Genomic DNA, 25,093 nt, shown 5'->3' with positions numbered 1-25,093 from the left:
CCAGCTCTCCCAGCCCCCCACCAGCACTCCCACCCCCCACCACCACTCCCACCCCCACCACCACTCCCACCTCCCCCACCAGCACTCCAATCCCCCCACCAGCACTCCCACCCCCCCAGCACTCCCACCCCCTACCAGCACTCCCACCTCCCCCACCAGCACTCCCACCCCCCACAGCACTCCCACCCCCCACCAGCACTCCCACCTCCCCCACCAGCACTCCAATACCCCCCCCAGCACTCCCACCCCCCCAGCACTCCCACCCCCCACCAGCACTCCCACCCCCCACCAGCACTCCCACCTCCCCCACCAGCACTCCCACCCCCCCACCAGCATTCCCACCCCACCCCCCACCAGCACTCCCAGCTCCTGTGATAGAAAGCCTGAGGACAGACATTCTGCAGGAAGACACGCCCGGGCCACGAGAGGGACCCGGCACAAACAGGAGGTAGACATTCCACATGAGGACATGCCCGGGCCATGAGAGGAACCCGATACAGGATATGCAGGACATGCTCATGTGTGGCAAGTACTTTAAAACGGAGTTTCAAGTCCCTGCACTTTAGGCCACACAGCTGACACCACCATGAGGGGACAGAGAGCACCCCGAGGCCACTGGAGACAAATCCATCATGGCCTCCGTGGAACTAAACCATCGTGAGGACATCAGGGCAGGAGGAACCACTGACCAGGGCCCTGCTGCAGGCCAAGGGTCTCCACTCCTGTCCCCTGCCACCCACCAGCCCAGGGCGGACCCAAGGCGGGTCAAGCGAGGAAGAGCAAGGGATCCGGAACAAGGTCTCCTGGTCCCACCTCCACCCCACAGAGACTCTGAGCCAGCAGCACCAAATCCCAGGGGGTGGCCGCCGACGCCGCCTCCACCCCAGCTGATTCGCCCTAGCACCTACCCACGCTAGTGCTCGCCTCTCCCTGTAACTGGGACGCCGTCCCCCCTTCCCCTGCCTCTTCCCCATTCTAGGGACTCCCACGTGGGAGGGCACCGTTTCTGTTAGACAAGAGCACATGTGTGGCAGCAGCCAGAGGCTTGCGTTGCTGGGGCCGGCACACAGTGGGTCTGCAGAAAAGCCTGCTGAACTGGCCCAGACACGGTCCCCACGGCCCCCGGGGCCTGAAGGCCACGCAGCGCCAGAGCCGCAGCGTGGACAGTGCAGAGCGGCAGTGCGCACCTCAGCGCTCTGTCCGAGACGCCCAAAGGCAGACAGCACAGCTAAGGACAGGGAGGTCCGGGAAGAAACACCGGAGCAAAGCACGGTCACCTGGCCCCGTGCTGACCAGCATCTGTTCTTCCAAGGACAATCCCACTTGGCCTCTAAGAATATGGACCTGTCCTCTTGCCAAGGCTCTGCTGCACGGACACGTGGCCTCCCAGTCACTCAGTGCTCAACAGGCCGGCTGCCTTCCAAGCCTCGGCCCCTGGCTCATGTCAGCAAAATCAGAGCCCGTGTTCCCGAGCAGCCACCCATGCGTGAGCCTTGGGGTGTGGCCACCGCCTGACCCTGGACTCCAGCAATTCAACACTGAGAGCCACCTGTTCTGCCCTCGAGAGGACAGGAGCCCTCTAGCTTCGCACATGAATGACACTGGCCATGAAGAAGGTCATCAGCGCTCAAGGCTGCGTGCATGTCACCGGGGGTGAGCACTCCTCACGGCCACAAAGCTGACATCCGAGGGTGAGGAAGCCCAGAGACAATGCTGCCCGAGTAACCCCCTCACCGCTCCCTACAGCCTGCCCGGCACACTGGGCCTCCGAAGGCCACGGGGGTTACTGGGAAAACAAGCAAGCCTACCCCAGAGGAGGCCTCCAGCTCTGCTGCTCACGCTGCAGTCCCTCCCCACATCCTCCCCACAACCCCTGCAGTGCAGCCCCCAGTGCCCTCTCCCCTGCCTGGGGATGGGGGGCCGGGGTACGGACGAGGGAGGGCCATGTCCTCCCGCGCCCCCAGGAGGACTTCAGTAAAGTGTCTCCAAGTCTGCAGCAACTGGACACGGAGATGTTCCTCTCTCTCCGACATAATCCCCTGAGAACCCAGCACAGCCTAATTTGTCTAAATCCTTCTGCTATCTGGCTTTAGACTTTTTAAAACCAATTTAAAAGGAGGTACAGAAGTAGAAGAGCCCTATCTACAGAGCCGGAGTAAAGCCCTCCAAAGCGCTTCAAGCGCCGAGCACGAAGTGCGGAAGCACAGACGCGCTTCCATCTGGGACCAGCCTTGCCATCTGCGGGGCCCGAGGCGAGCACACGCAGGGGACGGCCCCCGAAGAGCTGGGCAGAGCTCCTGTGGGAAAGCGCGTCCCTGCTCCCATTCCCCGCAGGGCTGCCACCATGGCCTGCCATGGGCACGCAGACAGAGAGGGGCCAAGGCTGTGCCCACAATGGGGCCGGGCCACCCTCCTGCATCTGGAAGTGCCAGAGCTGGCCCGCAGGGGAGCCGGCCGGTCAGGGACGCTGCTCCCTCCACAGCTCGCTGCACACACCCACGTCCAAAGCAGACACAGGCCAGTCAAAGGCACATCTGAAACCTGACTGGGGAGCCGGGGACGGCCAGGGGCTGCCCCCTGGGCCCAGGACAGGGCTGTGGCTGGAGGGTGGCAGTTGCCAAGAAGCTCTCTGCTACACGTGTCCTCGGATCCCCCAGAACACAACAGCATGAATAACACAGGCGTCTTGTCGCCGCAGCCAAGCAGGCCAGAAGAGGGCTCGTCCTAAGTCACAACAACCACAGACACGAATGCACAAAGACAAAGCAGTCCTAACACCCTCACGACTCACTCGCCAAACACTTCTTAAATGCTTGGCCGCAGTCACTCAGTGCTCACAAAGGCCGGCCACCCTCCAAACCCCCAGAGCATCTGCAGACGAGCCCCTGCTCTTACTTCACAAGACTGAAGACAGCCAATCATCAGTAAAGAAATCAAACAAGTCAAGGCAGAAAGAAGCTGGAGACTCAGGCGCCAGGAGGACGAGCTGCTAGTTCAGGCCAAGAGTACATCCCAGGAGCACCTGCTTCCACTGAGGCACAGGGCTGTGATGGGCTCCCAAGTCTCCGGCCCCCGCCCGCACACCTCCGGGGGCCGCCGGGGCTGGAGCCCAGCACGGCACTGGGGTGCGGGCCTGACGGAAAGCTGAGGGTGGGTGAAGGCGCCTCGCCAGGGCCGAGGCTTCAAGGCAACAGCTCTTGGCAGAGAAATGAGTGAGTGAAGGAACAACGGCAAGGTTCATGGCTGAGGCCACAGAGGTGAAGCCCTCGCCCTCCCTCCTCCTCCAGACCCCACAGGAAACCGAACCAAGACCGAGATGCGGGACAGCCCGGCCGCCCTCCTGAACACCAGCATCACCTGGTGTACTGACGGACCCAACGCCCAGGTGATCGCAGGTGGCGACCATAGTAAGTGGGGTCATAAAAGGGTCCGGGTTGGTCAATGAGATGCTCTCTTAGAAGGAATCATGCACTCGGCCTCACCGGCCAGGGGAGACTGACCCCCAAGACCGGTCACCTGGCCAGCCCGACAAGTGCTGCAGGGAAGCGTCCTGGTCAGCACCTGGTTCCTGTGCTCACTGCAGGTGACAGGTCAGCAGTTTTGGGGGCACAGCCACCAGGCTTCAACAAAACCTGTCCATCCTTCAGCCTCCCTGGCGCCATCAATCCCGTCAAACCTGCACGCTTCCTGACAGGCACTACGCCCTCCCAGCCGGACTGAAATCAGGCCAGATTTGGGCACAAAGGAACAGGGGAAGGAGCCAAATCACAGAGGCGCACCCGCCACCAGCAAACTATTTCCTCCATAAAATGAGAGGCTTGACTCCAGAAGCCCTCCACATGCATCCCATGCCATTTAATAAGGCTCCCCCAGTGGGAACTGCTCCACACGCTTGTTAAAAGCCAGCCCACTGGAGGTTCCTGCCCTCCTTGCTGTGCCGTGGCTCCACGGTGAATCTCTGCTGAAACCTTTGAAAGCATACTGCCCAACTAAGCGAGGCCACTCGTGTGCCAGGATGGAAACATTACGTTTCTGGAGGGCCATTCAGCACCATCTGTCCGTCTCAAACACGTATGTCTTTTGAGATAAAAAAAAAACTACTTCTAAGAATTTGTCCAACCAGTACGGCGCTGCTTGCACTGGAAGCAACCAAAGTGTCCATCATCAGGGGCCTGAGGTCAGTCAGAGCTCGTCCACTTCACACAACGGCGTTCAGCCCTTCAGCTCAGGAGAGAGCTCCGTGCTGGTGCAGAAGGACTGGTGGAGATCAAGTGACTAGATGTGCAGAATCTGGACTGAGCACCGAGTCAGGAGGGTGCATACAGAGCTTGCCACGTGAGCACGCACCAGGCAGTGCCCAGACTGGGGGGACAGGTGCCCCTCTGGGGCAGCCCTGAGCCCCTTCTCTGACAACAGCACCCTAGGCACGAGAACCATGTGAGGGGGACCAGGCAGTGGTGGCACAGGGCGAGGGCAATGGGGGGCCTGAGGAGCTTAGGGAGTGGGCCCCATAAAAGGAAGGCTTTATAAAGTGCACCTCAGCACCCCGTCCACAGCCTGCCTTTGTCCACGGGTCGGCTTCACGGACATGGGATGCGCAACTGACCCCAGCAGCTGCCATGACAGCCAAGGGCAGGCGACATCTGGCCCACTGTCAGGACCTCTCTCGCTCAATCATGTCCCAACCACTCACCTGCGGGCCACTACAGTCAGTTTCGCCTTTGTGAAAACTCCAAATAAAGGGCATCACACGGACTGGCCTCCAAGCGTCCGGCGTGAGCAGGACTCACGTGCGCACAGCAGTCTGGCCGGCCCCATGGACACGCCACACTCCGTGAGCCCGTGCCCCTGCTGACAGACACGCCTGTTGTCTCCACACTTCTGCTCTTAGGAATCAGGCTGCTGGGAACATTTAGGGACAGGTCTTTGCGAGGTCACATTTTCATTTCTCTTGGCTAAGAACGCAGGATGAAACTGCGGGGCCTGTCGTAAACATACAGGAGGAAGCTGCCAAACGGTTTCCCGCGCGCCAAGCCGCCTTCCCCTCGCCCCTGCAGCGACCACACGCTGCCGCTGCTCACACCGTCCCGGCCGCTCTACTGGGCCAGCCGCAGCATCTCATGTGACCTTCGCCTGCACCCCCGAACGACAGTGATATGGAGTGGCTGTCATGTTCTCATTCCCGTCCGCAGACCCTCTTCTGTAAAGTTTCCTGTTCAACATCTTTTGCCCAGCTTTTAGAAACCGGCTGTTGTCTTCCTCACTTGTGAGAATGCTTCACAAATCCTGGACACAAATCTCCGGTCAGGCCTGTGTATGCGCCGCAAATACTTTCTCCCCCCGACAGCAGGGTTTGCCTCTTCTCTGTCTCAACTGTTCTTTCCAGGAACAAAGGTATTTTTTCATTTTGGCGAACGTTCAGTTACCAATTTTCTGCATCTTTGGTTCATGCTTTTGTGTCCTAATCTTCCAGAAGCCTTGGTTTTCACCCCAGGTAGGCGTGCGCCCCACCTGTTCAATGCTGGAACGGTGCGAGACGAGGATCTGCATCTGACCGTACAACATCCCACTGCCTCAGCACCGTTTGTGCAAGACTGACTCTCCTGCTGAATTATCTCATCACCTTCACGGAAACCAACAGACTCCATACTTTTCAATTATTCCTGAACTTTCTGGTCTTTTCCATTGACGGGTATGTCTATCCTTACGCCACTACTACACCGCCTTGACCAATACGTTTTACAGTAACTTGAAATCAACCTTTGTAAGCCCTTGGGTTTTTTCAAGAACAAGTCTATAAAATTTCGGAATCAGTCTGTTGGTTTCTGCCAAAATGCCTGCTGGGACTTTGGCTGGGATTGCACTGGACGTATGGACCTACTGTAGCAAACTGGCAAGTCAACAACACGACTCCTCCAATCCGCGAGCACGGCAGCTCTCTCAGGAAGACCTTACACTTTACGGCACAGATTTTCGCTGACTTTATCCTCTAGTATTCCACGTTTCTGAGGCTACCGTCAGTGGCCTGTACTTCTAATTGCTGGCTACCAGCACGCAGAAATTCAGTCCACCTTTGTATGTTGTCTTTGTAACCGGGAGCCTGTTAGACTCACCAAGTACAAGTGGCTCTTTACACATGCCCTGACACTTCCCACGTGCACAATCATCTTGTCTCCAACCAGAGGCAGCTTTACTTCTTCCTCTGTCCCCCCTCTGCCCTGGCCTGCACTGCCACCGTGACAGACAGACGAGGAGTGGGGAGAGGGCATGCGAGCTGCAGGGTCGGCAGGCGCTGCTCCAGGGCGGCCCCTTCCACTCCTACTTTGCTCAGAGGTTTTCCTCATGCAAGGGTGTTAAGCTCTCACAAATGCTTCTGCATCCATTGAGATGGTCACGTGTGTTCCCCTCTAATCTATTAAAACAGTGAGTCACACGAACCAGTGCTCTGAGGGGAGGCGCCCTTCTGTTGCTGCAGGTGCTCCCTTCTGCTCCATCTGTCCCCCCACCCCCCACCTCTCTGTTAGTCCTTCTCCAGGGCCCCAGACAGTCACATCCAGGCTGACACGGACGCAGAAAGTGTCTCCTGGTGTCCGCCTCCAGCACCTTCAAATCCTTCCCCACGAGGCCGTGCTCCCGGGACAAAGCTCTCTGCACCCGGGCACTCTCTGTGTGCTGCTGAATCCCTCGCTCAGCTTTTAGAGCCCTGCGATGAGGACATCCACGCATCACACCCGCCCGCCTTCCTCCCCACTGCGGGCTCCCCTGGGTGCGCGGGGCCCCAGCAGGCCTAGAGCAGGATTCCATCCCACCCAGGACTCTCCAAGTCCTAAGGCACACCTGCCTCTAACCCAGACGCCCCACATGCTGCAGGCAGGTGTCCAGCAACATCCAGGTGGACAAGCCTGCCCGGCAGGTAAGGAAACAGCCCAGGGGCTTCCCTACTGGTTTACACTGCCGGAACCACCTCGGCCAACTCCACCCAACTGTCCTGAAACCTCTAGGCTCCTCGGGGCCTAAGAAAGCCCAAACTGGGAGAACGGTGACAAAAGTCACACTGTGTGGACTCCAGGGGGTTTTGATCTCCCCAGGTGTCAGACCTGATCTATGTTCCCAGCCTCTGCTAGGCCATGGGGCCCTCCGAGAATCTGCGAAAAGCCACAGCCCTGTGCACAGAGGACAGCCCGTGCAGAGAATATCTGGTCTGAAACACCAGAAGCTCACAGACATCAAGCATTTAAGGATCACAAAGAGACCAGTCAAGAACAGGGTAGGTGTGGGACAGACAACAGCGGCCGGCCAGCCACCCACAGCTGCACAGCAGGACTGTAAGGCCACAGACCCCTCACACCCCTGCTCCTCTGGGCCCCGGCTGTAACACGTGAGTCCCACGTGGAGTAGCAGAGGACCAGGAAGAGCTGCAGGCAGCAGGTTTGGGGCCAGAAATCCACACGTACCCCACGGCTCTCAAGGTGGAGGGATCAGGATCACGGGGGAGGGGGTGCCACCTAGTGGCGGCAGCCCTCAAAGCCCAGGAGACACGGGACACGGCCCAGAGCCGGTGGTCGCGACACGCGTCAAGTGAGTGCCTTCAGCCCCAAAGTGACAACACTGCCTTGGCCTAAAGGCCAAGAGACTCAAACCCGCCAGGTCAGAAGGCCCTCCCTGCCCTTCCAGCTCCTACTTCAAGGGCATCTGCTGGACTCCAACCCACTGCCCTCTCCTGGAGCCGGCTGATGGTGCTGTGGGGGAGCGGGCCCCCAAACTAGCATGCACCCACACACAAACATGTTTCCATGGGGAGAAGGCAATGTTCTAGAAAAGTCCTTCCATGAACAGATGTGGAAGATGAGACACAAGATACCTCCCCACAACACATGAGGGCCAAGCTGGGGCCAGACATACACCCAGCCATTGTTCAGTAGGGTCTGAGCCAGTCCTCTCACGCCCTGCCCTGAACGTGGCAAGGGTGACAGAGGGCATCCATCCTGGACCCACTCAAGGCAGATCCACCTCCAGCACCCAGACAGCGGTCTCAGAGCTCCTGACCAGTTCTCACCCTTCCCTCCCACGTCCCTCCTACAGGGACCCCAACTTTTCCCTGTGCCCTATCTCCCTCTGCACGTTTCCCATCCCATATTCAGTTTCACTAGATGTGGGCTCCTACGAGTCATCCTCCCTGCACAGAAATCTCCAACTGCCCAAAACCTAGCAAAAAAGGAGAGCCAAATTCCTCCTCACAGCACTCAAGGTCATGCACGACTCAGGTCCAGTGCCCGGCAGGCTGATCCACTGGGCTTGGGGAGTCTGCGTTTGTACCCAACGCTCCGCACGGCTCTGACAACAGGCAACACACAAGTCTGTGACCCACCAACTGTTACATGACACGCACGCACTCCCTTCGTGGGGCAGAGTGGCAGGAGGCAAAGCCTGCCCAAGCACCCTACTGGGGACAGGAGGGGTAAAAAGGAGAAGCTGGGGTTTCCAAAGTGCCCCCGGAAGGGACCAGGGACAGGGTGACAAAGCACATGAAACAAAACCTGCCCCCTACAGGACGTCCGGCCACTCAGAAGGGACACGAGCACCGCTCCGCAGCGTGAGCCACCGCCGCTGCAGCGTGTGACCGTGTCACCACACCCACAGCGAGGCCCGTGCTGCATTCCCAGCAGCAAGAAAACTGGCCCAGAGCCAGGCACAGGCTTGAAGAGGGGCCCACTTGTCAGGGGCCGGCAGGACACCAGTCTCTGCCCTACACAATCCGCTCTCCCACCACCGGCCCCGACCCGTCACGTCTGACAGACCTCCAAACACCCTCTTCCTCCCCTCCCCCGGGCCCGGCCACCAGGTGAACACACGACACGCACAAGCAGGTGACCAGGCAGATGCCCGGCCCCAGCTGGTGGTCTGCTCCCCACACACCAGCCACACTCAGGGGAGGCCCTCTGGTTGGAAGTGAGACCAAACGGCTGGAGGAGTAGCCGCGCTTCCCATCCGGGCCAGAGACGGCCACCAGCTGTGCCCCAGCCCCGGGCCTGACTGATGGTGAGTGCTTTGTGGCCCACGCTGGGCGTGCAGACACACTGCAGCTGGGCCGATCGGGCACGCGTGAGCCTCTGATCTCCCGCACAAGAAAGAAGTCACGGAGGCTTCTCTTCTGACAAGCCTCCCTGGGAGCAGGAGGGAAGCTTTCCGGTGAGCTAATAAGTGCAGACAGCAGGAGGAAGCACAGAACAGTTAGGCCCCACTGGGCCGGCCCTGCACGAGCCTGGGTCCTGCAGGTGCAGTTCAAGTGCGAACAGCGGTCTCGTCGGTCCGCTGTGACTCAGCCAGGCAAAGAGACGACGAGGAGGCATTTTCAAGGGATGCACAGCGGCATCAATAATGCTGATCAGAACTGCCACAGGTTCCAGAACCAGCAGCAGGACAGTGTCATCACAGGACAGCCCTTTAAAGAACGTTCTCGATCTTGGCCCAGTTTCCAAGAGCAGCACGAAAGACAACCGAGAAGCTACAGTCTGAAAGTCACACAAGCAGACAAAACCAAAGGCTCCTGCAACACCACAGCTCCAAGGACGCATCGGAACGATCAATCTCCTACCACCCCTCTCCCAGACTGGAACAACGAGACAGTGACAAAGCTGTGGGGAAGAGTCAGTCCACAGGGGGCCAGAGAGTCCTGGGGACCGAGGAACAGGCAGCAACGCTGGAGAAAGAGGAGGAGCGGGCGGCACAACATGTGGGACTGGGGGCAGGGAGCGGTGGAAAGATGCCTGCCCCGGCCGTGCTCCCCATCGGAGAGCGAGACACCAGTGCCCCACCCAGCAGCCCGCACCACGGCCCGCCCGCAACCTGCCGTTCCCCTGGCATCAGCTCTACACAGATGAGCCGAGGCTGCTGCGGGGGCCTGACGGGCATGACAATCCTCCACGATGGTGTGCTCCCTTTCCCCCCAACTCAGTTCACCTCCGCTGTTTGTATTTGCCTAAAAGGAATGGCCTGCCCCAAAAGCAATTACTCCCTCAGCATACACGAAGAAACCCTTCCGCAAAGCCCGATGACGCAGGGCCATCAGATCCCTGCCAGCACGCCGCTAGCCAACCTTAAATGAGAAGTTGTTCACACTGCAGCAGGAGAGTCACTTCGGTCCCGTTCCCGCCCACGGTGAAAGCACCTCATCCGACCTGAGCGGCCCCGCAGGAGCAGCCCCCGCAGGTGCCCACGGCCCCCCGCCCCTCGAGGCACCGGCGTCCTCCGCCTACCTGATGCTCAAGGCCATGGTCTGCTCCAGCTGCTCCCAGCTCTGCAGCTTGGCCAGCAGCCTCTGGAAAGACAAGGAGGCGAACGCTAAGAGCACCGCAACCCCAGCATCTCCCTTCTGAGGCCTCGACGGCCGCCTGCTACCCTTCTTTACGCAACCCCACCTCAGTCCCCAGACCAAAGCGCCTCACGCCAAGGTGACGGCGATGAGGAGGATGTTAAGTCTCCCTGATCCCTCAGAAGAGCCTGCTCTTATCTCTGACTAAACGCCTACGTGCTCCGAGTCTGCTCCGGAGCAGAGAGCTTACTCCCACGACAAGCACGCTCAGCACCTCATTTGTTCCCGGTCCCATGGAATCAGGTAAGGTCCCTGCGGAGTAGAGACAGGGGTGGCACACAGCCTCAGGCGTGGTCCCATAGAAACAGGCCGCGCCCCAGGGCAGACCTGGGCAGTAAAACCACAAGAACTCGCTGCCTCTCCCAGTCCTGGGGCTCCACAGGATGCCGGGCCCCACAGCAGATGCACTTGGCCCTAGAGCCAACTACCCCCAGCTGACATGGCCGACTAGGGCCCGGGGCCCCACAGGGAGAACAGAAGGTGGGGACATGCCCCACCCACCTGGCACTGCACGTGGGGCTGCCTGACCCTGCATCTCACACTCTCTCCCATGCTGACCCACATCCCACGTTAGAGTCCCCCCCACCCCCACCTCTCCTAGAACGTAAGCAATGTGAGGGCAAGGACCATGGGCCTCTGTCTGGCCTCCCCCCACCTCTGCCCAGGCCAAGTGCCCTGCTGGCATCACCGCATTCACTCAGTCACCCGCTGGCCCTATCACGTGCAGGGCATGGGCTGCTTAACGACTCTGTCTCGAGAGCCAATGCTCAGTGACCGTCTACCAGGGGCCAGGCACTGTTTAAGCACATGACGTGAATTCACGAAGCCCTCACGACCCTGCAAGGCAGACACTGTTACTCCTCATTATGGAGGCAGACAGGTTAAGTGACTTGCCCAGGGTCACACAGCCAGCAGACATCCGTGGCAGGATTTCACACGAAGCAGTACGACTCTCGAGACAGGATCCTGACCAATTTCAGAACTGCCCAGAGGAAACACTGCTCCGTCTGGGGCTGCGTCTTCAGGCTAAGTTCCTATGTATGCCAGCATCCTAGAGGAGCTCGGCTCCCACCCCGCGAGGCCACAGGCCCGTCTGGCCAAGTACAGGGCAGCTCCCGGCACATCCAACCCCCAGGACACAACAGAGGGCCCCGTGGCTTGGAGGTGAGGCAGCGCAGAAGGACAGCAAGACCCAGGGCCAGAGGCCAGGAGGCTAAGTGCTGGTGTCACTTGTGTGCACTGGGTGAGACAGAGCTTCTGCGTCCCCGCACTAACAAGGGAGAAGTGGGACGCTTGCTGCACAAAGTCCTATGGCCAGCTCTGCCACATTGCCCCACAAAACGCCACTGCGAGTCCCAACAGCAGACGCAAGCAGGAGAAACGGAGCCTGGGCACCTGCTCACGTCTGCGGGTGGGAACAAGGTTGGTGTCAAGGGTCCCACCCGGCCTCGTCTCTCTGACTCACTGCCTAGATCACCTTTTCCACTTCCACCAGGTGGCTGAGAACAATACAACACACGCTCTTACAACTCCTTCTGGAGGCTCTTGGGAAGAACCCATTTCCAGCCCTCTCCAGCTTCTAGAGGCCCTCCTCCGTCTCCCACACCCCAGCAGCAGGGGGGTCATGTCCTCCCCGCATGACACCTGATTCCCCCCCATGTCCCCCGTCCATGCAAGAATTCGTGACAACGGCCCACTGGGCTCACCCAGCGGTTTCCCTGCCACAGGCCGGCTCATGAGCACCTGCACAGGGGCAGGCACAGCTCTGGGGCTGCTATTCAGGCCAACACAGCAGCCCGGCACACCCACATTTCAGGAGGGGAACTGGAACGCCGGACTGGAACACCCAGGGTCCCCAGGCAGACAGAGGACACCCACAGGGAACAACCCGCTCACTGTCCCCCGGACCCACCTCCTTCTCCAGCTCCAGGACGACCAGACTCTCCTGCATCTTCTCCTGGCGCCCCAGCCGCCGCCGCAGCCCCTCCAGCTCCTCCCTGAGCAGCCCATTGCTTTCTCGCATCTCCCTGGCAGGACCAGAAACAAAGTCCCTCAAAACGCCACATGCCCAGGAGGAGGAGTGCAGCAGGGTGCCGCCCCGCGCCCGCCCCGCACTCGCCTCACCGCAGGTAGGCGCTCTCCTCCCGCAGCTGCTTCAGCTCCCTCTCCATCTTGGGCAGCCGCACCAGCTCAGACTTCATGTTCTTCACTACCGCAGCGTCCTGTTCCTGCAGGGACAGCTTCTGCTCCAGATCCTGAGTGAGGCCAAGACAGAGAGGGCAAAGTCGACCACTGTGGCCCAGCCCTCCTCTGAGACTCCAGGTGTGCCTCTGTGCCGCGTCCTCCGTGTTCGCTTCCAGGGCACCCTGACGTGGCGCCACGGGCTGGGGTCACACCTCTGCGCTGCACTGTCCTCAGGGGCAGGGCCCTGGCGCACACCTGCCCAAGGACAGGCAGCCAAGGCTCCCTGAATAAACACATCAGTAAAACACAGCACTCCTCCCCTCCTAGACCCGCTCCTGCCACACTAGCGCCCGTATAACAAGGGAGTCTCTTCCACACTGACAACGGCCTTCCTTTACCACCTGCAGTCCCCTTGAGACACACTAGGGACAGCTGGCATCCATCAGCGGCAAGTCACCGAACAAGCTCAGTGCTTGCTGATCAGGACCAAATCAGTCAGTCAGTCAACAAACACCAACAGGGCCCAGCTCTGTGCCAGGTACAGGGTCAAGCAGCAGGGACAGGGCGACACGGGATGCAGGTAAGGTCTCCGCACATTGAGTCTGGGAGAAAGGCAGACACCGTGCCGTGCAGGTGAGCATACTCCGGGAAGTGGGCCAGGAGCTAAACAGAAGTGACGTCCCAGAGCCGGGCAGGCACTGCAGCCAGAGAACAGCACATGGGAGAGCAGAGGCAGGAGGAGCCAGGAGGCCGGAGGCCTGAGGCCTGACAAGGAAGAAGAGCTGGGGGGCAGCAGCCCCAGCCCTGAGCACAGGCACGGCACACACAGAGACAAGCGACAGTGTCAACAGCACCCTGGGCACGGGCAGCTCACCGTCCCCGGATGCCCAAAGGGTGCCCCAGCTAAAGCAGCAGGATGGCTGAGACTACCACCGGGACACCCACCGACACAGCGTGCGCCTGACACGGAGTGACTCACTCTGATCCTCTGCTCCTGGTCGGCCCTCACTTCCTGGCTGGCCTGGAGCTCCTGAACCTTCTGATTAGCCTCCTGACATTTCCTATCGAGAGAAAAGCACATCACGTGCAGAAAGAGGTAAGTGGTAAGGCCAGCAGTTGCCCTCACCCGAGGGGCTCTCCAACGCGGACCCCCAGACCCCAGGGCACTGTGGCCTCAGTCTCCTCAGGTCAGGGCAGTGGCTAAGTCCACACCCCAGGCTCTATTCCCTCATCTTCGCTGCGCACCGCGGGCACAGCCACAGCCAAGAACCTTCCCATGACCACCCCCCTGCACACCCCCACCCCTGCCCATGAGCATCCAGAGTTCTCCTAGGACAACACCTGCGAAGGTAAAGGCCTAGATCACAGTGAGAGAATTCCGCCCTCTTACCATTCAGACTTCCATGTCCGCTCAGAACGCGGCCTCTGCCTGGATGGCCCCTCGGCCCACAACCCACCTGCCCCAGGGGTGCCCCACACAGTTCTTGGGAAGCTCTCTGTGAGCAGGCGTCCCAGCCCCAGGAAGAAATGACTGCCCCCCACTGATGTTCTCAGAACATCCTTACTTCAGTGGCCCCTGTGTCTGCCGCCAACAGCCTGTGGATGGGGAGGACAGACCCGAAGGGCACCTGTAGGTCCTCAGAGCTTGCACAGACGGCACGCGTGGTCACTGGGTGCTCAGACCACAGAGGGCACAGGAAGACGCGCCCAGGCCTTCCTGTTCACGGTCCCCCACACCGGTAACCACCGGATGCGCAGCCCGTCACAGGCCGCAACAGGCTTCAGGCTGACTGGACCCAGAGCGACCCATGGGCAGGCTCACCTGGCAGCACTGCCCCCCGACCCAGCACAGCCACTCACTTGTGCTGCAAGGCCAGCTGCTCCTTGAGCTCCTGCTTCTCAGACTCCAGGCTCTTCACCTGCATCTCCTGGTTCATCACGCTCCACTGCAACTCGGAGACCCTCCCCTTCAGCGCGCTGATGGTCTGGGGGGGGGGGGCACAGTTGCTTACAGGCTGTGACGCACACACAGAGGTGAGCTCCTGACCCACAAGCCCAAGGACAAATGTCCCCAAAAAAGCCTGCACATGCCACCCCCCTCCCACGGGCAGGGACCGAACCATCTTCTCCTTTATAACACACGACCTGGGGGGAGACTGGTCAACCCAAACCCAGAGTATCCCGGCCTGCCTCACGTTTCCCTCAAGCAAATGGGAAAAGACTGGGATATGGTGATGGGCTGCCTGCCAAGAGAGGCCCATGCCCTGTGACATCTGTCACTTGGGACCCTCACTTGTGCCCAATGTGCCTGTGTGGCTCTCCCTCCATGCCTGCCCTGGTCTCTCCACCCCGAAGGAACCCCACTATGCCATCCCAGCTAAAACACTCCCTGTGAACCACAGCCAGGTCTGGCCAAGAGGTCAGAAACAGGGGACTGAGACAGTCTTCAGAATGATGCTACAGGAGCCCCCAGAACGGAGGAGCCATGGGAATGCCGTGCAGACTTCATGCCCCCAGCCAGAAGGCAAGAATGGGGCCAAACATCCACCCTTGGGGAAAGCGTAGGCATGCCCTCAGCCAGGAAGCCGGGGCTGGGGAGGCTGGCCCAGGGCTGAGCCTCAGGACTTTCAGGGGCAGACCTGCTGCCCTTCCATCAGACCGCACCCTCACCAGGTGACCTCCTAGTGACCATCCGGTGACTGCTCTCCCTCTGTGGCTTTCCCAGGGGAAGCCAGCTCGCCGATCAGGCCACCAGGGAAGCCCGCTCAGAAGCATCACTGTAAATTAACCTGGAGTGGAGGACAAGGACCCGGTCCAGCAAACTCCTGCAGTGAGGGACACCAGCAGTCCCAGGGCACCCCCTGATGACAAGGAGTCTGACACGTTCTCAGCTGGCCCAGGAGGCCACACCAACCCAGGACCCACATTCCCCAGGGGAGGCTGACACAGGCCGTCCACATCCGTACTCCACCCATCTGCACGGTCTGCTCTGTTACTAGGGTGTTACCAGGGTGCCTAACAACCTGGGCATCACAGAAGACGAAACTACTAAAATACATTTAACTAGGAAATCAGCCTTTGAGAAGTCTTCCTGAATCCAATTAACGCACACTGGACACCAGGCGCTGTGCGAGACATGGAGTCAGAGGGCTGGCCACACACAGGACCCAGCTGTGGGGAAGCCCAGCGGTCAGTAAGAGGACTTCCTGGGGATGAGCATTCGACCCAGGCATGGTGGTGAGCGCGCATGCGGGGGCAGTGACAACGGAGTCACCAGGGAAGGCTTCTCCCAGGAGATACAAAGTAACGGAAACAAAATGCAGGGTCCTCCATCCTGACTAGCCATCAAATTCACACCCTTGGCCCCTCTCTCACCCTGTTTGCAACCTCTGTGGCAAAAGTCTCCCCCCACCTCACTCTTCACTGAACAGAGTGCACAGCCTCCAGAACGCAGCCCAGGCAAGCCAAGGGCGACACGGGGACTTGCTTGAGGCTGATCACGGCTCCTCTCCTGCCAACATCCACATCAGAAGACAGATGTAGGAACAACCTTAACATGCTCTCCAGCGTTGCCAAGGCAAAAATAACCTGCAGCCTGCTTCCCGAGATCTATCAAGTAGAGAAAAGCACGCGGAGACGGAATACCAATGATCCCGTGCCCTGCTCCCTCCCCGGCAGCACTTCGTCTTTTCCCTCGCTGCACCTGTGATCCGAGGCGCCACAGCAAAGGGACAGGGAAGGTCAGGAGAGTCCAATTTCCACCAGCACCAATGTTTGGGCTCTGTTTCTAAAATTTATACAACCTTCAACTGGTAGAGACTTAGTAGGGACTACAGTTCATCTATGCGCTGGCTCAAAACGTTCTCAGATACTAACAGACCTGCTAATGATCAAAGAAATGCAAATTCAGGGCAACCCTTACATCTTCAGAAGAGGGAAAAAAACCCTAAGTGTTTCCAGAAGATACCACCATCCATGACAGGTAAAGCCACAGGGAAACCGAAGCCCTCCACAACGCTACCAGCACAACACAGCAACTGGAGGCAAAGGCCGGACGCTGTCCCCAGAGACCTGAAACCCCACTCCTGGGACTACGACAGCATCAGTCACAGAAGCCAAAAGCCACGCGCTACCCGCCGCACACACGTGCACGTACATACATCTACCACGATGCGCGCACGTAAGGAAAGCTTTTAATGACGACACACAGATGAGTCCACTATTAAAAGTCATAATTACAAAGACTAAGTGTTTGATTTATGAACTGAAGGCCACGGAGTGGAAAATGAGTATTTTTACTGGAATTACGACGCGAACACCACGCACACGCGGCGGGAGGCGGAGGAGCCACCCAGCGCTGCGCTGGGGGCGCCCCGGGGCACCCACGCCTGACCCCTGAGGAACGCCACCCTGGGACAGCCCTCACCTCGCCGGCCGCAGCCAAGCCGTCCTCCTTCTCGCGCAGCTTCCGGCCCGCGGCGTCCAGGCTCTGCTTACACAGCCGGTGGCGCTCCAGCTGCTCCTTCATCTTCTCCTCCGCCTCGGCCTCCCGCTCCTGCAGCTGCCGGACGCGCGTCAGGAGCTCCTGGTTGCGATCCACCTCGCGCTGCCGGAGCGGAGACAGTGAGTGGGAGTGGGGGGGCCCAGCCCAGCCGTCCTTCGGGACGGGGACCCCTCTGACCCTGGCGCCGGTCACGCAGCAGGCCCCGCTCACACCACTAGAGGCCAGGCCCGTCCCCTCCCGCAGACCTTCAGAACCACCGTGCATCTAATGCTGGGAAGGCAGCCCCAAGACTAAGACTCCTCACCCTGATGGACCCGGGGGGTCTCGGGAGTCAGCAGTCAGCCACACAGGAGCTCAGCCTCAGCCCCAGAAGCAAAGGGACCACCGAGTGGGCACCTGATGCTGCTGACCTCTGGCCTTTCCCTGGGAGGCGGTGCTGCAGAAGGCCCACCAGCACTCCCGAGGCCAGTGCTCCAACCAGGCCTCTCCAGCCCAGCACCAAGCAGGAGCTGAATGAATGCGGAGGGACGCCATCCGCTCAACGGAAGAGTCAGGGGACCCTTCCAGAATGAGGGCCCCGGGCAGCCCACCACAGAGCAGTCTGTAGCATCTCTATGCGGGCTGCCCGTCCCAAGGACACACGGGGCAGACCCTGCAGGTCCCCAGACCTCAGACACCAACCAAAGTCTCACCATCTGGGAGGTTCTAAGATCCCCACCCACGGACAAACTGGCAGTCCCTGAAAAACCATGATAGATGTCCAAGACTCAAAGGAACAATTTGAAAGCCACCGGCTCAGGTGATTCCAGGTCACATTCAGCCACGTCTGTGGGTGGGAAGGGAAAGGCCTCTCAGAGGAAGGCCAAGCAAAGCGAGGACCCGGGATTGAGCTCAGCCTGCACCCTTCAATTTCCCCAAGAAAAGACTTCCACCAACCACGCAACAAACCTCCCTACTCATTACAACATATTCTAAGCACCTATAAAGTGCCATGGCCCGCACCGCACCCTGGAGACCCAGGGCAGCCAGGACAGTTATTGCCCTTGATGAACTAATGGCTCAGAAAAATTCCAATAGCTCCATATCCCATGCCATCTGCCTGAGAGCCAGGGCAGCAGCACCAACACCACAATTCCTACCATCTGATGGTTCCTGGTGCCACCTCCAGCCCTAATAATGCACTTTCAAGAGCAGCAAGATTCCCACGGCCTCTCCCTGTCCCTTCCTCTGGGACTGTCCCTCCTAGGACAATCCAGAACATCAGCTAAAGCCCCACCCTAAGAGGAAGCCCTGGGAACAACACCAGAATCAATGCCAAGGCCGTGGGACCCACTGGTAGGCCACGTTCCTGGGCTACTAGGCCCCCGCGGCACACCACAGCCAGAAGCCTGCATACCAGGGTCAAATACATATTCAATCAGCATCACACCCTTGAAGACATCTGCTATTTTTACAGGCCTAGGAAAGCATGCAAATATGCCACATAAGGCAAGAATGGGGCCAGACATCCACCCTTGGGGAAGCGTAGGCAGGTCAAAGACTTGCCGGTCCAACGCTCTGCCCGAGTCTTGGCAGCATTTCCACAAATCATGAGCACTTATTGAAAACCTCTGGCAAAGTGCTGTTGATCGAAGCAAAAAAAAGGATTTACGCTCTCAGTAAAAACCCTGCACCTTCCCTAGGTAATGGGGGATTACACTTGCCCTGTCTGCCCTGGGTAAGCCAGGGACAACAGGAAGTACCCACAAGACTGGAGATGTGAGCAAGATTGGTCCAGCCTGGACCTGAGACCTTTACAGAACCCGGTGACTTTCTAAGCCTGTCACCCTGTGGTACCTGGTATTTCTGCTGGATTTACACCCCAATTCTTTGGGGTGGGGAAGTGGGGGGCGGGGAGGGGTGGCAGGGAGAACAGGCAGCTCAGCAGAGAGGCATGGCCGCCAGCACCTCACCGTGCAGACATGGCAGAGAGCCGTGCCCTGTGCGCTGCCCCCGTCAAGGACATCAAGCATAGCTGCCACCTGTGGCCTAACGAGGCAGAGCCCCAGGCTCCCAGCCAGGAGGCTCACCTGCCTAACGGCCTGGCAGGCACCATGCACAACGCCCCGATGCCAGGGCCGCCTGGTCACACCCACCTCATAGCGCCGGGCACTGGTGCTGGCCGCCCGCTCCAGCTCCACTCGCGCTCTCTTGTGGCTCAGCTCCATCTGCATCTTCTCCCGTTCCACCTGGACCACCTGGGACTTGGAGCGGATCCGCTCTGCTCGTTCCTCCAGCTGAGCAGGTCACACCCAGGGGAAAGAGAACCCTCAGTCACTGTGCCAAATAGGTGAGAGTGGCTTGTCCACCACTCACACTGAGTACCTGCCTCCGACGAGGCCTCTACTCAGCCTTGGGGAAGAAGGATGGATGCTGGGCCCTTCGCTGGAAAATGGGTGGGGGGAGGCAGTAAACAAAGAGGAAATAATAACAGGAAGAGAAAGGTATACTTTAAGATGACAGCGTGTAGGCTTGGTCTAGACAGGAGGGCATGTTAGTTTCCTATTGTCCTGTAGCAAGTTACCACAAATTTAGCAGCTAAAACCCCATGTTAGTAGTCAGGTTCTAAGGGCAGAAGGCCTGGCACACAGCCAGGTTGTCCGATCAGGGTCTCACAGGTTAAAATCCACACAGGTGGCCAGGCTCCAAATTTATCTGGACCTTGGGATCCTCTCCCACATTCACACGGCTAGAGGACTAAGGTCCCTCTTCCTTGCTGTCAGCCCCGGGCTGCTGTCAGCTCCTAGAAGTCACCCACATCCCTTGCCATGTGCCCCTCTCCACCTCCAAAACCAGCAAGGGAGACTCCCGCATATGCAGAACCCCTCTCCTGCTCTGAGTAAGTCAGGCCCGCCGTCTTCAGCTCGACTGATTTCTTAATTATGTTGGCAAAATCCTGCTGCCACAAAACCACATTAGCGTTTAAGTGGGAGAAAGTGTGGTCCACCAGGGGCCAGGCACTTAAGAGCCGTCTTAGAAGTTGGCCTACCACAAAGGGTAGGTAAAGGTGAGGTCAAGCCTTGAAGGGCCTCAGAAGACACATCAAGCAGTTTCACAGAACCACAGACTGTGTCAAGAACTCATCCTCGTATGGACCAGAGCCTGACCATTCCAGGAACGACCGGTAGCACAGCAGCTCCTGGGCAGTAAGAAGAAACTCAGGACCTCAGGCTGCACCCCAGAGATGCCAAATGAGAAACTCCCTTTTACACATAGTCTCAGGGACTCATATGCACACTGAAGTTTGAGAAGCACTGGGCGAGAGCGAGTGGTTCTCAGCTCTACCAGGGACACTTGGTGACATCTGGAGACACTGCTGACTATCAGAAGAGGGGGTGGGAGCATGTGTTTGCTACTGACATCCAGTGGGCAGAGGCCAGGAATGTCCCTTAACATCCCACAAGGCAGAAGCAAGTCCTGCAAAACAAAGAACTCTCCAGCCCCAAATGTCAGCAGTACCAAGACTGAGAGATCCGAGGCCAGAGGGAAGGCATCTTCTCCACCCACACTCTTTGAGAGCCCAAGTCCACACTTTCTTTATCCTCTGACATTTTCTCTCATTTCAGTTCACACCGGTTGAAGTTTGGGGGTTCTGAAGTCCACCCTCCATCAGACTCACTGGCCTTCCCAGTCTCTGCGTGCAGTGAGAGCCCAGCCGCTCCGAAGCACGGCCCCCAGCTTCTGTGGGCATTACTGCACGGCGGCCAGGAGCCCCAGAGAGACGAGTCCACGGCCACATCTCTCTGGCACACCAACTGCATTTGAAGGACAGTAACTGAAACATGTTTCTATTTAAACCAACACTGACATGTAGCAGAGCTGACTGTAAACACCTTCCCACAGAAACAGAGCATTAAAAACAGGCGGGGGGGGGGGGGGGGGGGGGCCGGGACTGCCAGACTCTCCAGACCTATAGGTTCTCAGTTCCCTCACCTGCCGTTTGGGGGCGGCTTGGTAGGGCACAAAATCACTCCCAGAAGTGCTGGGGCAGCACAGGGCCAGGTCAGGGTCCCGCAGCTACAAGACTGACCAGCTCACTCCGCCTACAGCATCCACCTACAGGATCCCCCACACGGAGGAGGCGCTCCACAGCACTAGCTTAGTGAGAACTGCGCCTCCAAAATTCTAGAGTCTATAGTTCTGACACATTGGCCAAAAGCTCCCAGACATTTGCATCAACAAAATTATAGCACTTTTTTAGACCAAAGTTGCCAACTTATTTTTCCAGGGAGCAAGAATTAAAAAAAAAAAAACAAAAAACAAAAAAACAATCACCACCATTTCCCCAAAAAGTGCTTTAACACCAAAAACAAACATAAAAGATCCCATTTTGGAATAAAAAAGTCTTTCTCAAAATATGGCAGTGAGCAACTCAGTCCACTAAACAAACAAAAATCATTCAATTATTCAGCAAATGAATGCATACAAACATAGGACCATGAGTTTTACCAAACGTTGCCTGGGCCTCCTCAGGGCTCCCAGAGCCACAGGACACCGGCTCTGTCACAGGCCATCACCGGGACCGGCTGCAGCTGCACAAGCAGGGGACAGCAGCTGCCTGACGCGGGGGCGGTGCAGGCTGGCAGGGGCCGGACTGCACACACCACCCCCACCCCAAGTGGCCCCAGGGTCCCCTGCCCCCATGAGACTGACCCCGAGTCTGTGGAACCTCAAGTCCTCCAGGAGAACCAACCACTCTTTCATGGTCTATAGCAAGTGTTGCTAAGAACATGAAATAAGGTGAAATAAGACTTCTTACAGCAAAACTGTAAAAGCCACATCACAGCAGACTGAAGCCAGGATCTGCATATGGCCGCCTGCACTCTGAGACCATGACACGCCCAACCTTTCTCTTTACTTGGAGACACCTACCTGGCACCTAGGGCAGGCGCCTCCTGCCCAGAGAATGCGGCTCAACACGGGGCGCTCACCTGCATGCTCTGCTGGTACTGCATTTGCAGAGAACCTGGGGCAGAGGTGGAAGCATCCAGTCCAGACCCTGCCTCCACCCGCTGAGAAATGAAGTTGTTCAAAGACCTCAAGGTGGACAGCACGGTGGTGTTTTCCCCCAGGTCATCCATGGCCACTTTGCTTCTGGAGGAAGACAAGGGAGGGGTCACCGTGAGCCTTTGCAGGCCCCGTTGGCTCTACCAGCGGCCCAGTCAGGGGGTACCTCTGGGCGGCCCCACTCTCCCAGTGCCCTCTCGGAGTCCTTACAACAGCCCAGTGTTCATAACCACACGTTTGCAGTTAGCTGGCAGCCCAGACTCATCTGTAAACCGGGGCTCGCGAGAGCCACTTGGCACAGTTGCTGTGAGGACAAGTGTCCATCATATATTTCCAGAGGGCAGGAGTGCGACTGGTACCACAGTCCATCACTCTGCCTGTAACTTCACACAGGACAGCTCAGGCTGCACAACGGACCAACTAGATCTTTCTGCACATATTTCACACATCTGAAAGTGGGGTTTCAGAAAGTTACAGAACGGACTGGAACCCAGGTCTCTGTCACTCTGAAGTCCAGTGCGCTCCACAAGCCAGTGCATGGAGGGCAGAGCATGAGCAACAGCAAAGAACCGGCATCCCCAGGACACCCCCGGGGCGTAGGTTAAGCATCTGCCTTCGGCTCAGGTCATGATCCCAGGGTTCTGGGATATGGCCCGTATCAAGCTCCCTGCTGAGCGGGGAGTCTGCTCGTCCATCCCCCCCGCCCCGCCTTGTGCTCTCTCTCTTGCTCTCTAATAAATAATTAACATATTAAAAATAATAAGAAGAACCCACATCCCCAAACCTGTACTGACCGTGGCCTGGTGCCTGCCCACCTGCCAGCCAGCCAGTTGGGTGGAGAACCACCCAGGTACAATTATGACCAAACGCGTGAATTCCTACAGGTGCACACCGTGTTCCCCTTAGGTTAAAGGCCGGCTCGCACAGACTTCCCTAAGTATTAGATTGAAAACACTTCTCCGCCAAAACCCCAGAGGAAAAAAGTGGGGAATCTTAGTTTGACTCTGAATTCCTGTTGGGGAACAGAGCCCTTCTCCTCTGCAGGCCACATTTGCACCCCAGACAACACAGCTCTCCTCTCCACCTCTCAACCGCACTGCCAATGCAAAACGGACTGGGAGACAGAATAGGACAAGCACTGAGCGCTGACAGACTGGAAGATACAGGCGGGAGCGGCAGGAGACTACAGAGTCCGCTCCAGAAGGCAAACCCCTCCGCATGCCAAGATTAGATCGGGGCCATACTCTCCATCCCGCAATGGGAAACTTAGCCACTATGTCCTGCTGGGGAGAGGCCACCCGCTGTAAGAACTGATGCAGGTAATCCACTGGAATGAAGAGCACACACACGTTTTCAACTGCTGGAACTAAGCCGCTGCACAAGGCATGTGCAGCAGCTCAAGCTCCATCCTCTTTATCCAACAGACTCCAATCTTCAACCCAACTACGGAAACCCAAGCGCCGAGAAATCACAACCCCTGGGCTGCGCGTGCAGAGCACGCTGCCTGTCAGTCGCCCTTCTCGGCCTGGGCACCGCACCGGCACTTCTGCCGCCGTCCGCAAACTCCCAGCACAGGGGCGGCTCCGCCAGACCCCAGGCGCCAAGAGAGGGTCCGCCCCGCTTGGACCCCCGCCCCGCTCCCCGCCACCAGAGAACCCAGCTCGGACCCGGGTCCCGCTCCGACCCCGGCCCCGCTCCGACCCCGGTCCCCCTCCGACCCCGGCCCAGCTCCGACCCCGGTCCCGCTCCGACCCCGGCCCCGCTCCGCGCCGCCGCCGCCGCTGGAGAAGCCGGCTCCAACCCCGGTCCGGCTCCAAGGAACCCAGTGCGGCGGGGAGAAGGCAGGGAGAGGGGGCAGCGCCCGCACCCAGCCCGTCCCCGGACCGCCACCCACCGCCGCCCACTGGGGACCCCGGCGCCCCGCAGCTCACCTCAGTCCTGGCCGCTCGCCGCCGCCGCTCAGATCTCCCTCCTCTGCGCCCGCGCCCGCGTATCGCGAGACCTGCCGCCGCGTTCTCGCGAGACCTGGGCAGGACCGACCGTAAAGACCCGGGTCTGTGCACCGGTGAGTCCTGGGAGCTCCGCGTGCGTCCCGGAGCCGCCCGCTCCCGGGAGATCCCGCCCAGAGGACTCTCACCAAAGGCCGGCCCGCGGGCCAGTCGGGGTGCCCACCTCCCCTCGGAGGGACTGACCTCCACTAGGGCGGTGGCCTCTCACCGTATTGTGTGTAATAGCACCGCCCAACGGTGGCCTCTTCGGGCCAAACTTCCCTCCTCTCGACAACTGCCAAAATTTCGCTATAGTATTGGTTTGAATTAGTACATCTTTACTTTTCTCTGGGCTCACTGGAAAAGCAAAATACTCTGCTGCTAGGCTATCCTCCCAGAGCCCTGTGAGCTCCCACAGTCAGAGACCCTCGTCCAGTAACTGAGGTCTCCTTCCCTCCTGAACCACCTCCTCCCTGCCCCCCTCCCCTGGACTGAGCACCCAAGGATCTGCACCGCCCCGCCAGGGTCTGGAAGGTCTGCATCCCCCTCCCCCAGCATCTGAAGGTTCTGCACCCCTCCCCAAGGGTCTGGAGGGTCTGCACGGCACCCCGAGAGTCTGCAGCCCCCCAGGGTCTGAAGGGTCTGCACTGCACCCCGAGGGTCTGCACTCTACCCCCAGGGTCTGGAGAGTCTGCACCCCTCCCCAAGGGTCTGGAGGGTCTGCACGGCACCCCGAGAGTCTGCACCCCCCCCCAGGGTCCGAAGGGTCTGCACTGCACCCAGAGGGTCTGCACTCTACCCCCAGGGTCTGGAAGGTCTGCATCCCCCTCCCCCAGCATCTGAAGGTTCTGCACCCCTCCCCAAGGGTCTGGAGGGTCTGCACGGCACCCCGAGAGTCTGCACCCCCCCCCCCAGGGTCTGAAGGGTCTGCACTGCACCCCGAGGGTCTGCACTCTACCCCCAGGGTCTAGAGGGTCTGCACCCCTCCCCAAAAGTCTG

At 59.0% G+C, this 25,093-nt stretch overlaps 2 protein-coding genes across 2 annotated transcripts in view; one reads left to right on the top strand and one right to left on the bottom strand.

The window, feature by feature from the left end:
- MAD1L1 (mitotic arrest deficient 1 like 1) overlaps positions 1 to 24,354 on the bottom strand; it is a 275,913-nt gene extending 251,559 nt beyond the window's left edge. Inside the window, exons 1-9 of the mRNA XM_057315132.1 lie at positions 24,038 to 24,354; positions 22,031 to 22,193; positions 19,196 to 19,336; positions 16,983 to 17,162; positions 14,417 to 14,541; positions 13,536 to 13,617; positions 12,497 to 12,627; positions 12,285 to 12,399; positions 10,257 to 10,318 (exon numbers count right to left, since the gene is read on the bottom strand). Of these exons, the coding sequence (XP_057171115.1) occupies positions 10,257 to 10,318; positions 12,285 to 12,399; positions 12,497 to 12,627; positions 13,536 to 13,617; positions 14,417 to 14,541; positions 16,983 to 17,162; positions 19,196 to 19,336; positions 22,031 to 22,180 (986 nt within the window). The 5' untranslated portion in view covers positions 22,181 to 22,193; positions 24,038 to 24,354. The remainder of the gene's footprint in view (positions 1 to 10,256; positions 10,319 to 12,284; positions 12,400 to 12,496; positions 12,628 to 13,535; positions 13,618 to 14,416; positions 14,542 to 16,982; positions 17,163 to 19,195; positions 19,337 to 22,030; positions 22,194 to 24,037) is intronic.
- On the top strand, positions 23,439 to 24,425 carry LOC125283400 (proline-rich protein 2-like). Its single transcript, XM_048224490.1, has one exon. It carries the CDS (start codon positions 23,439 to 23,441, stop codon positions 24,423 to 24,425), a length of 987 nt encoding a protein of 328 aa, XP_048080447.1.
- The last annotated feature ends 668 nt before the right edge of the window (positions 24,426 to 25,093 follow it).

Source organism: Ursus arctos, unplaced genomic scaffold (genome assembly GCF_023065955.2).
Source record: "Ursus arctos isolate Adak ecotype North America unplaced genomic scaffold, UrsArc2.0 scaffold_2, whole genome shotgun sequence".
NCBI lineage: Eukaryota > Metazoa > Chordata > Mammalia > Carnivora > Ursidae > Ursus > Ursus arctos.
The sequence above is the reverse complement of the archived record's forward strand: the minus strand, read 5'-3'. Positions and strand labels throughout refer to the sequence as shown.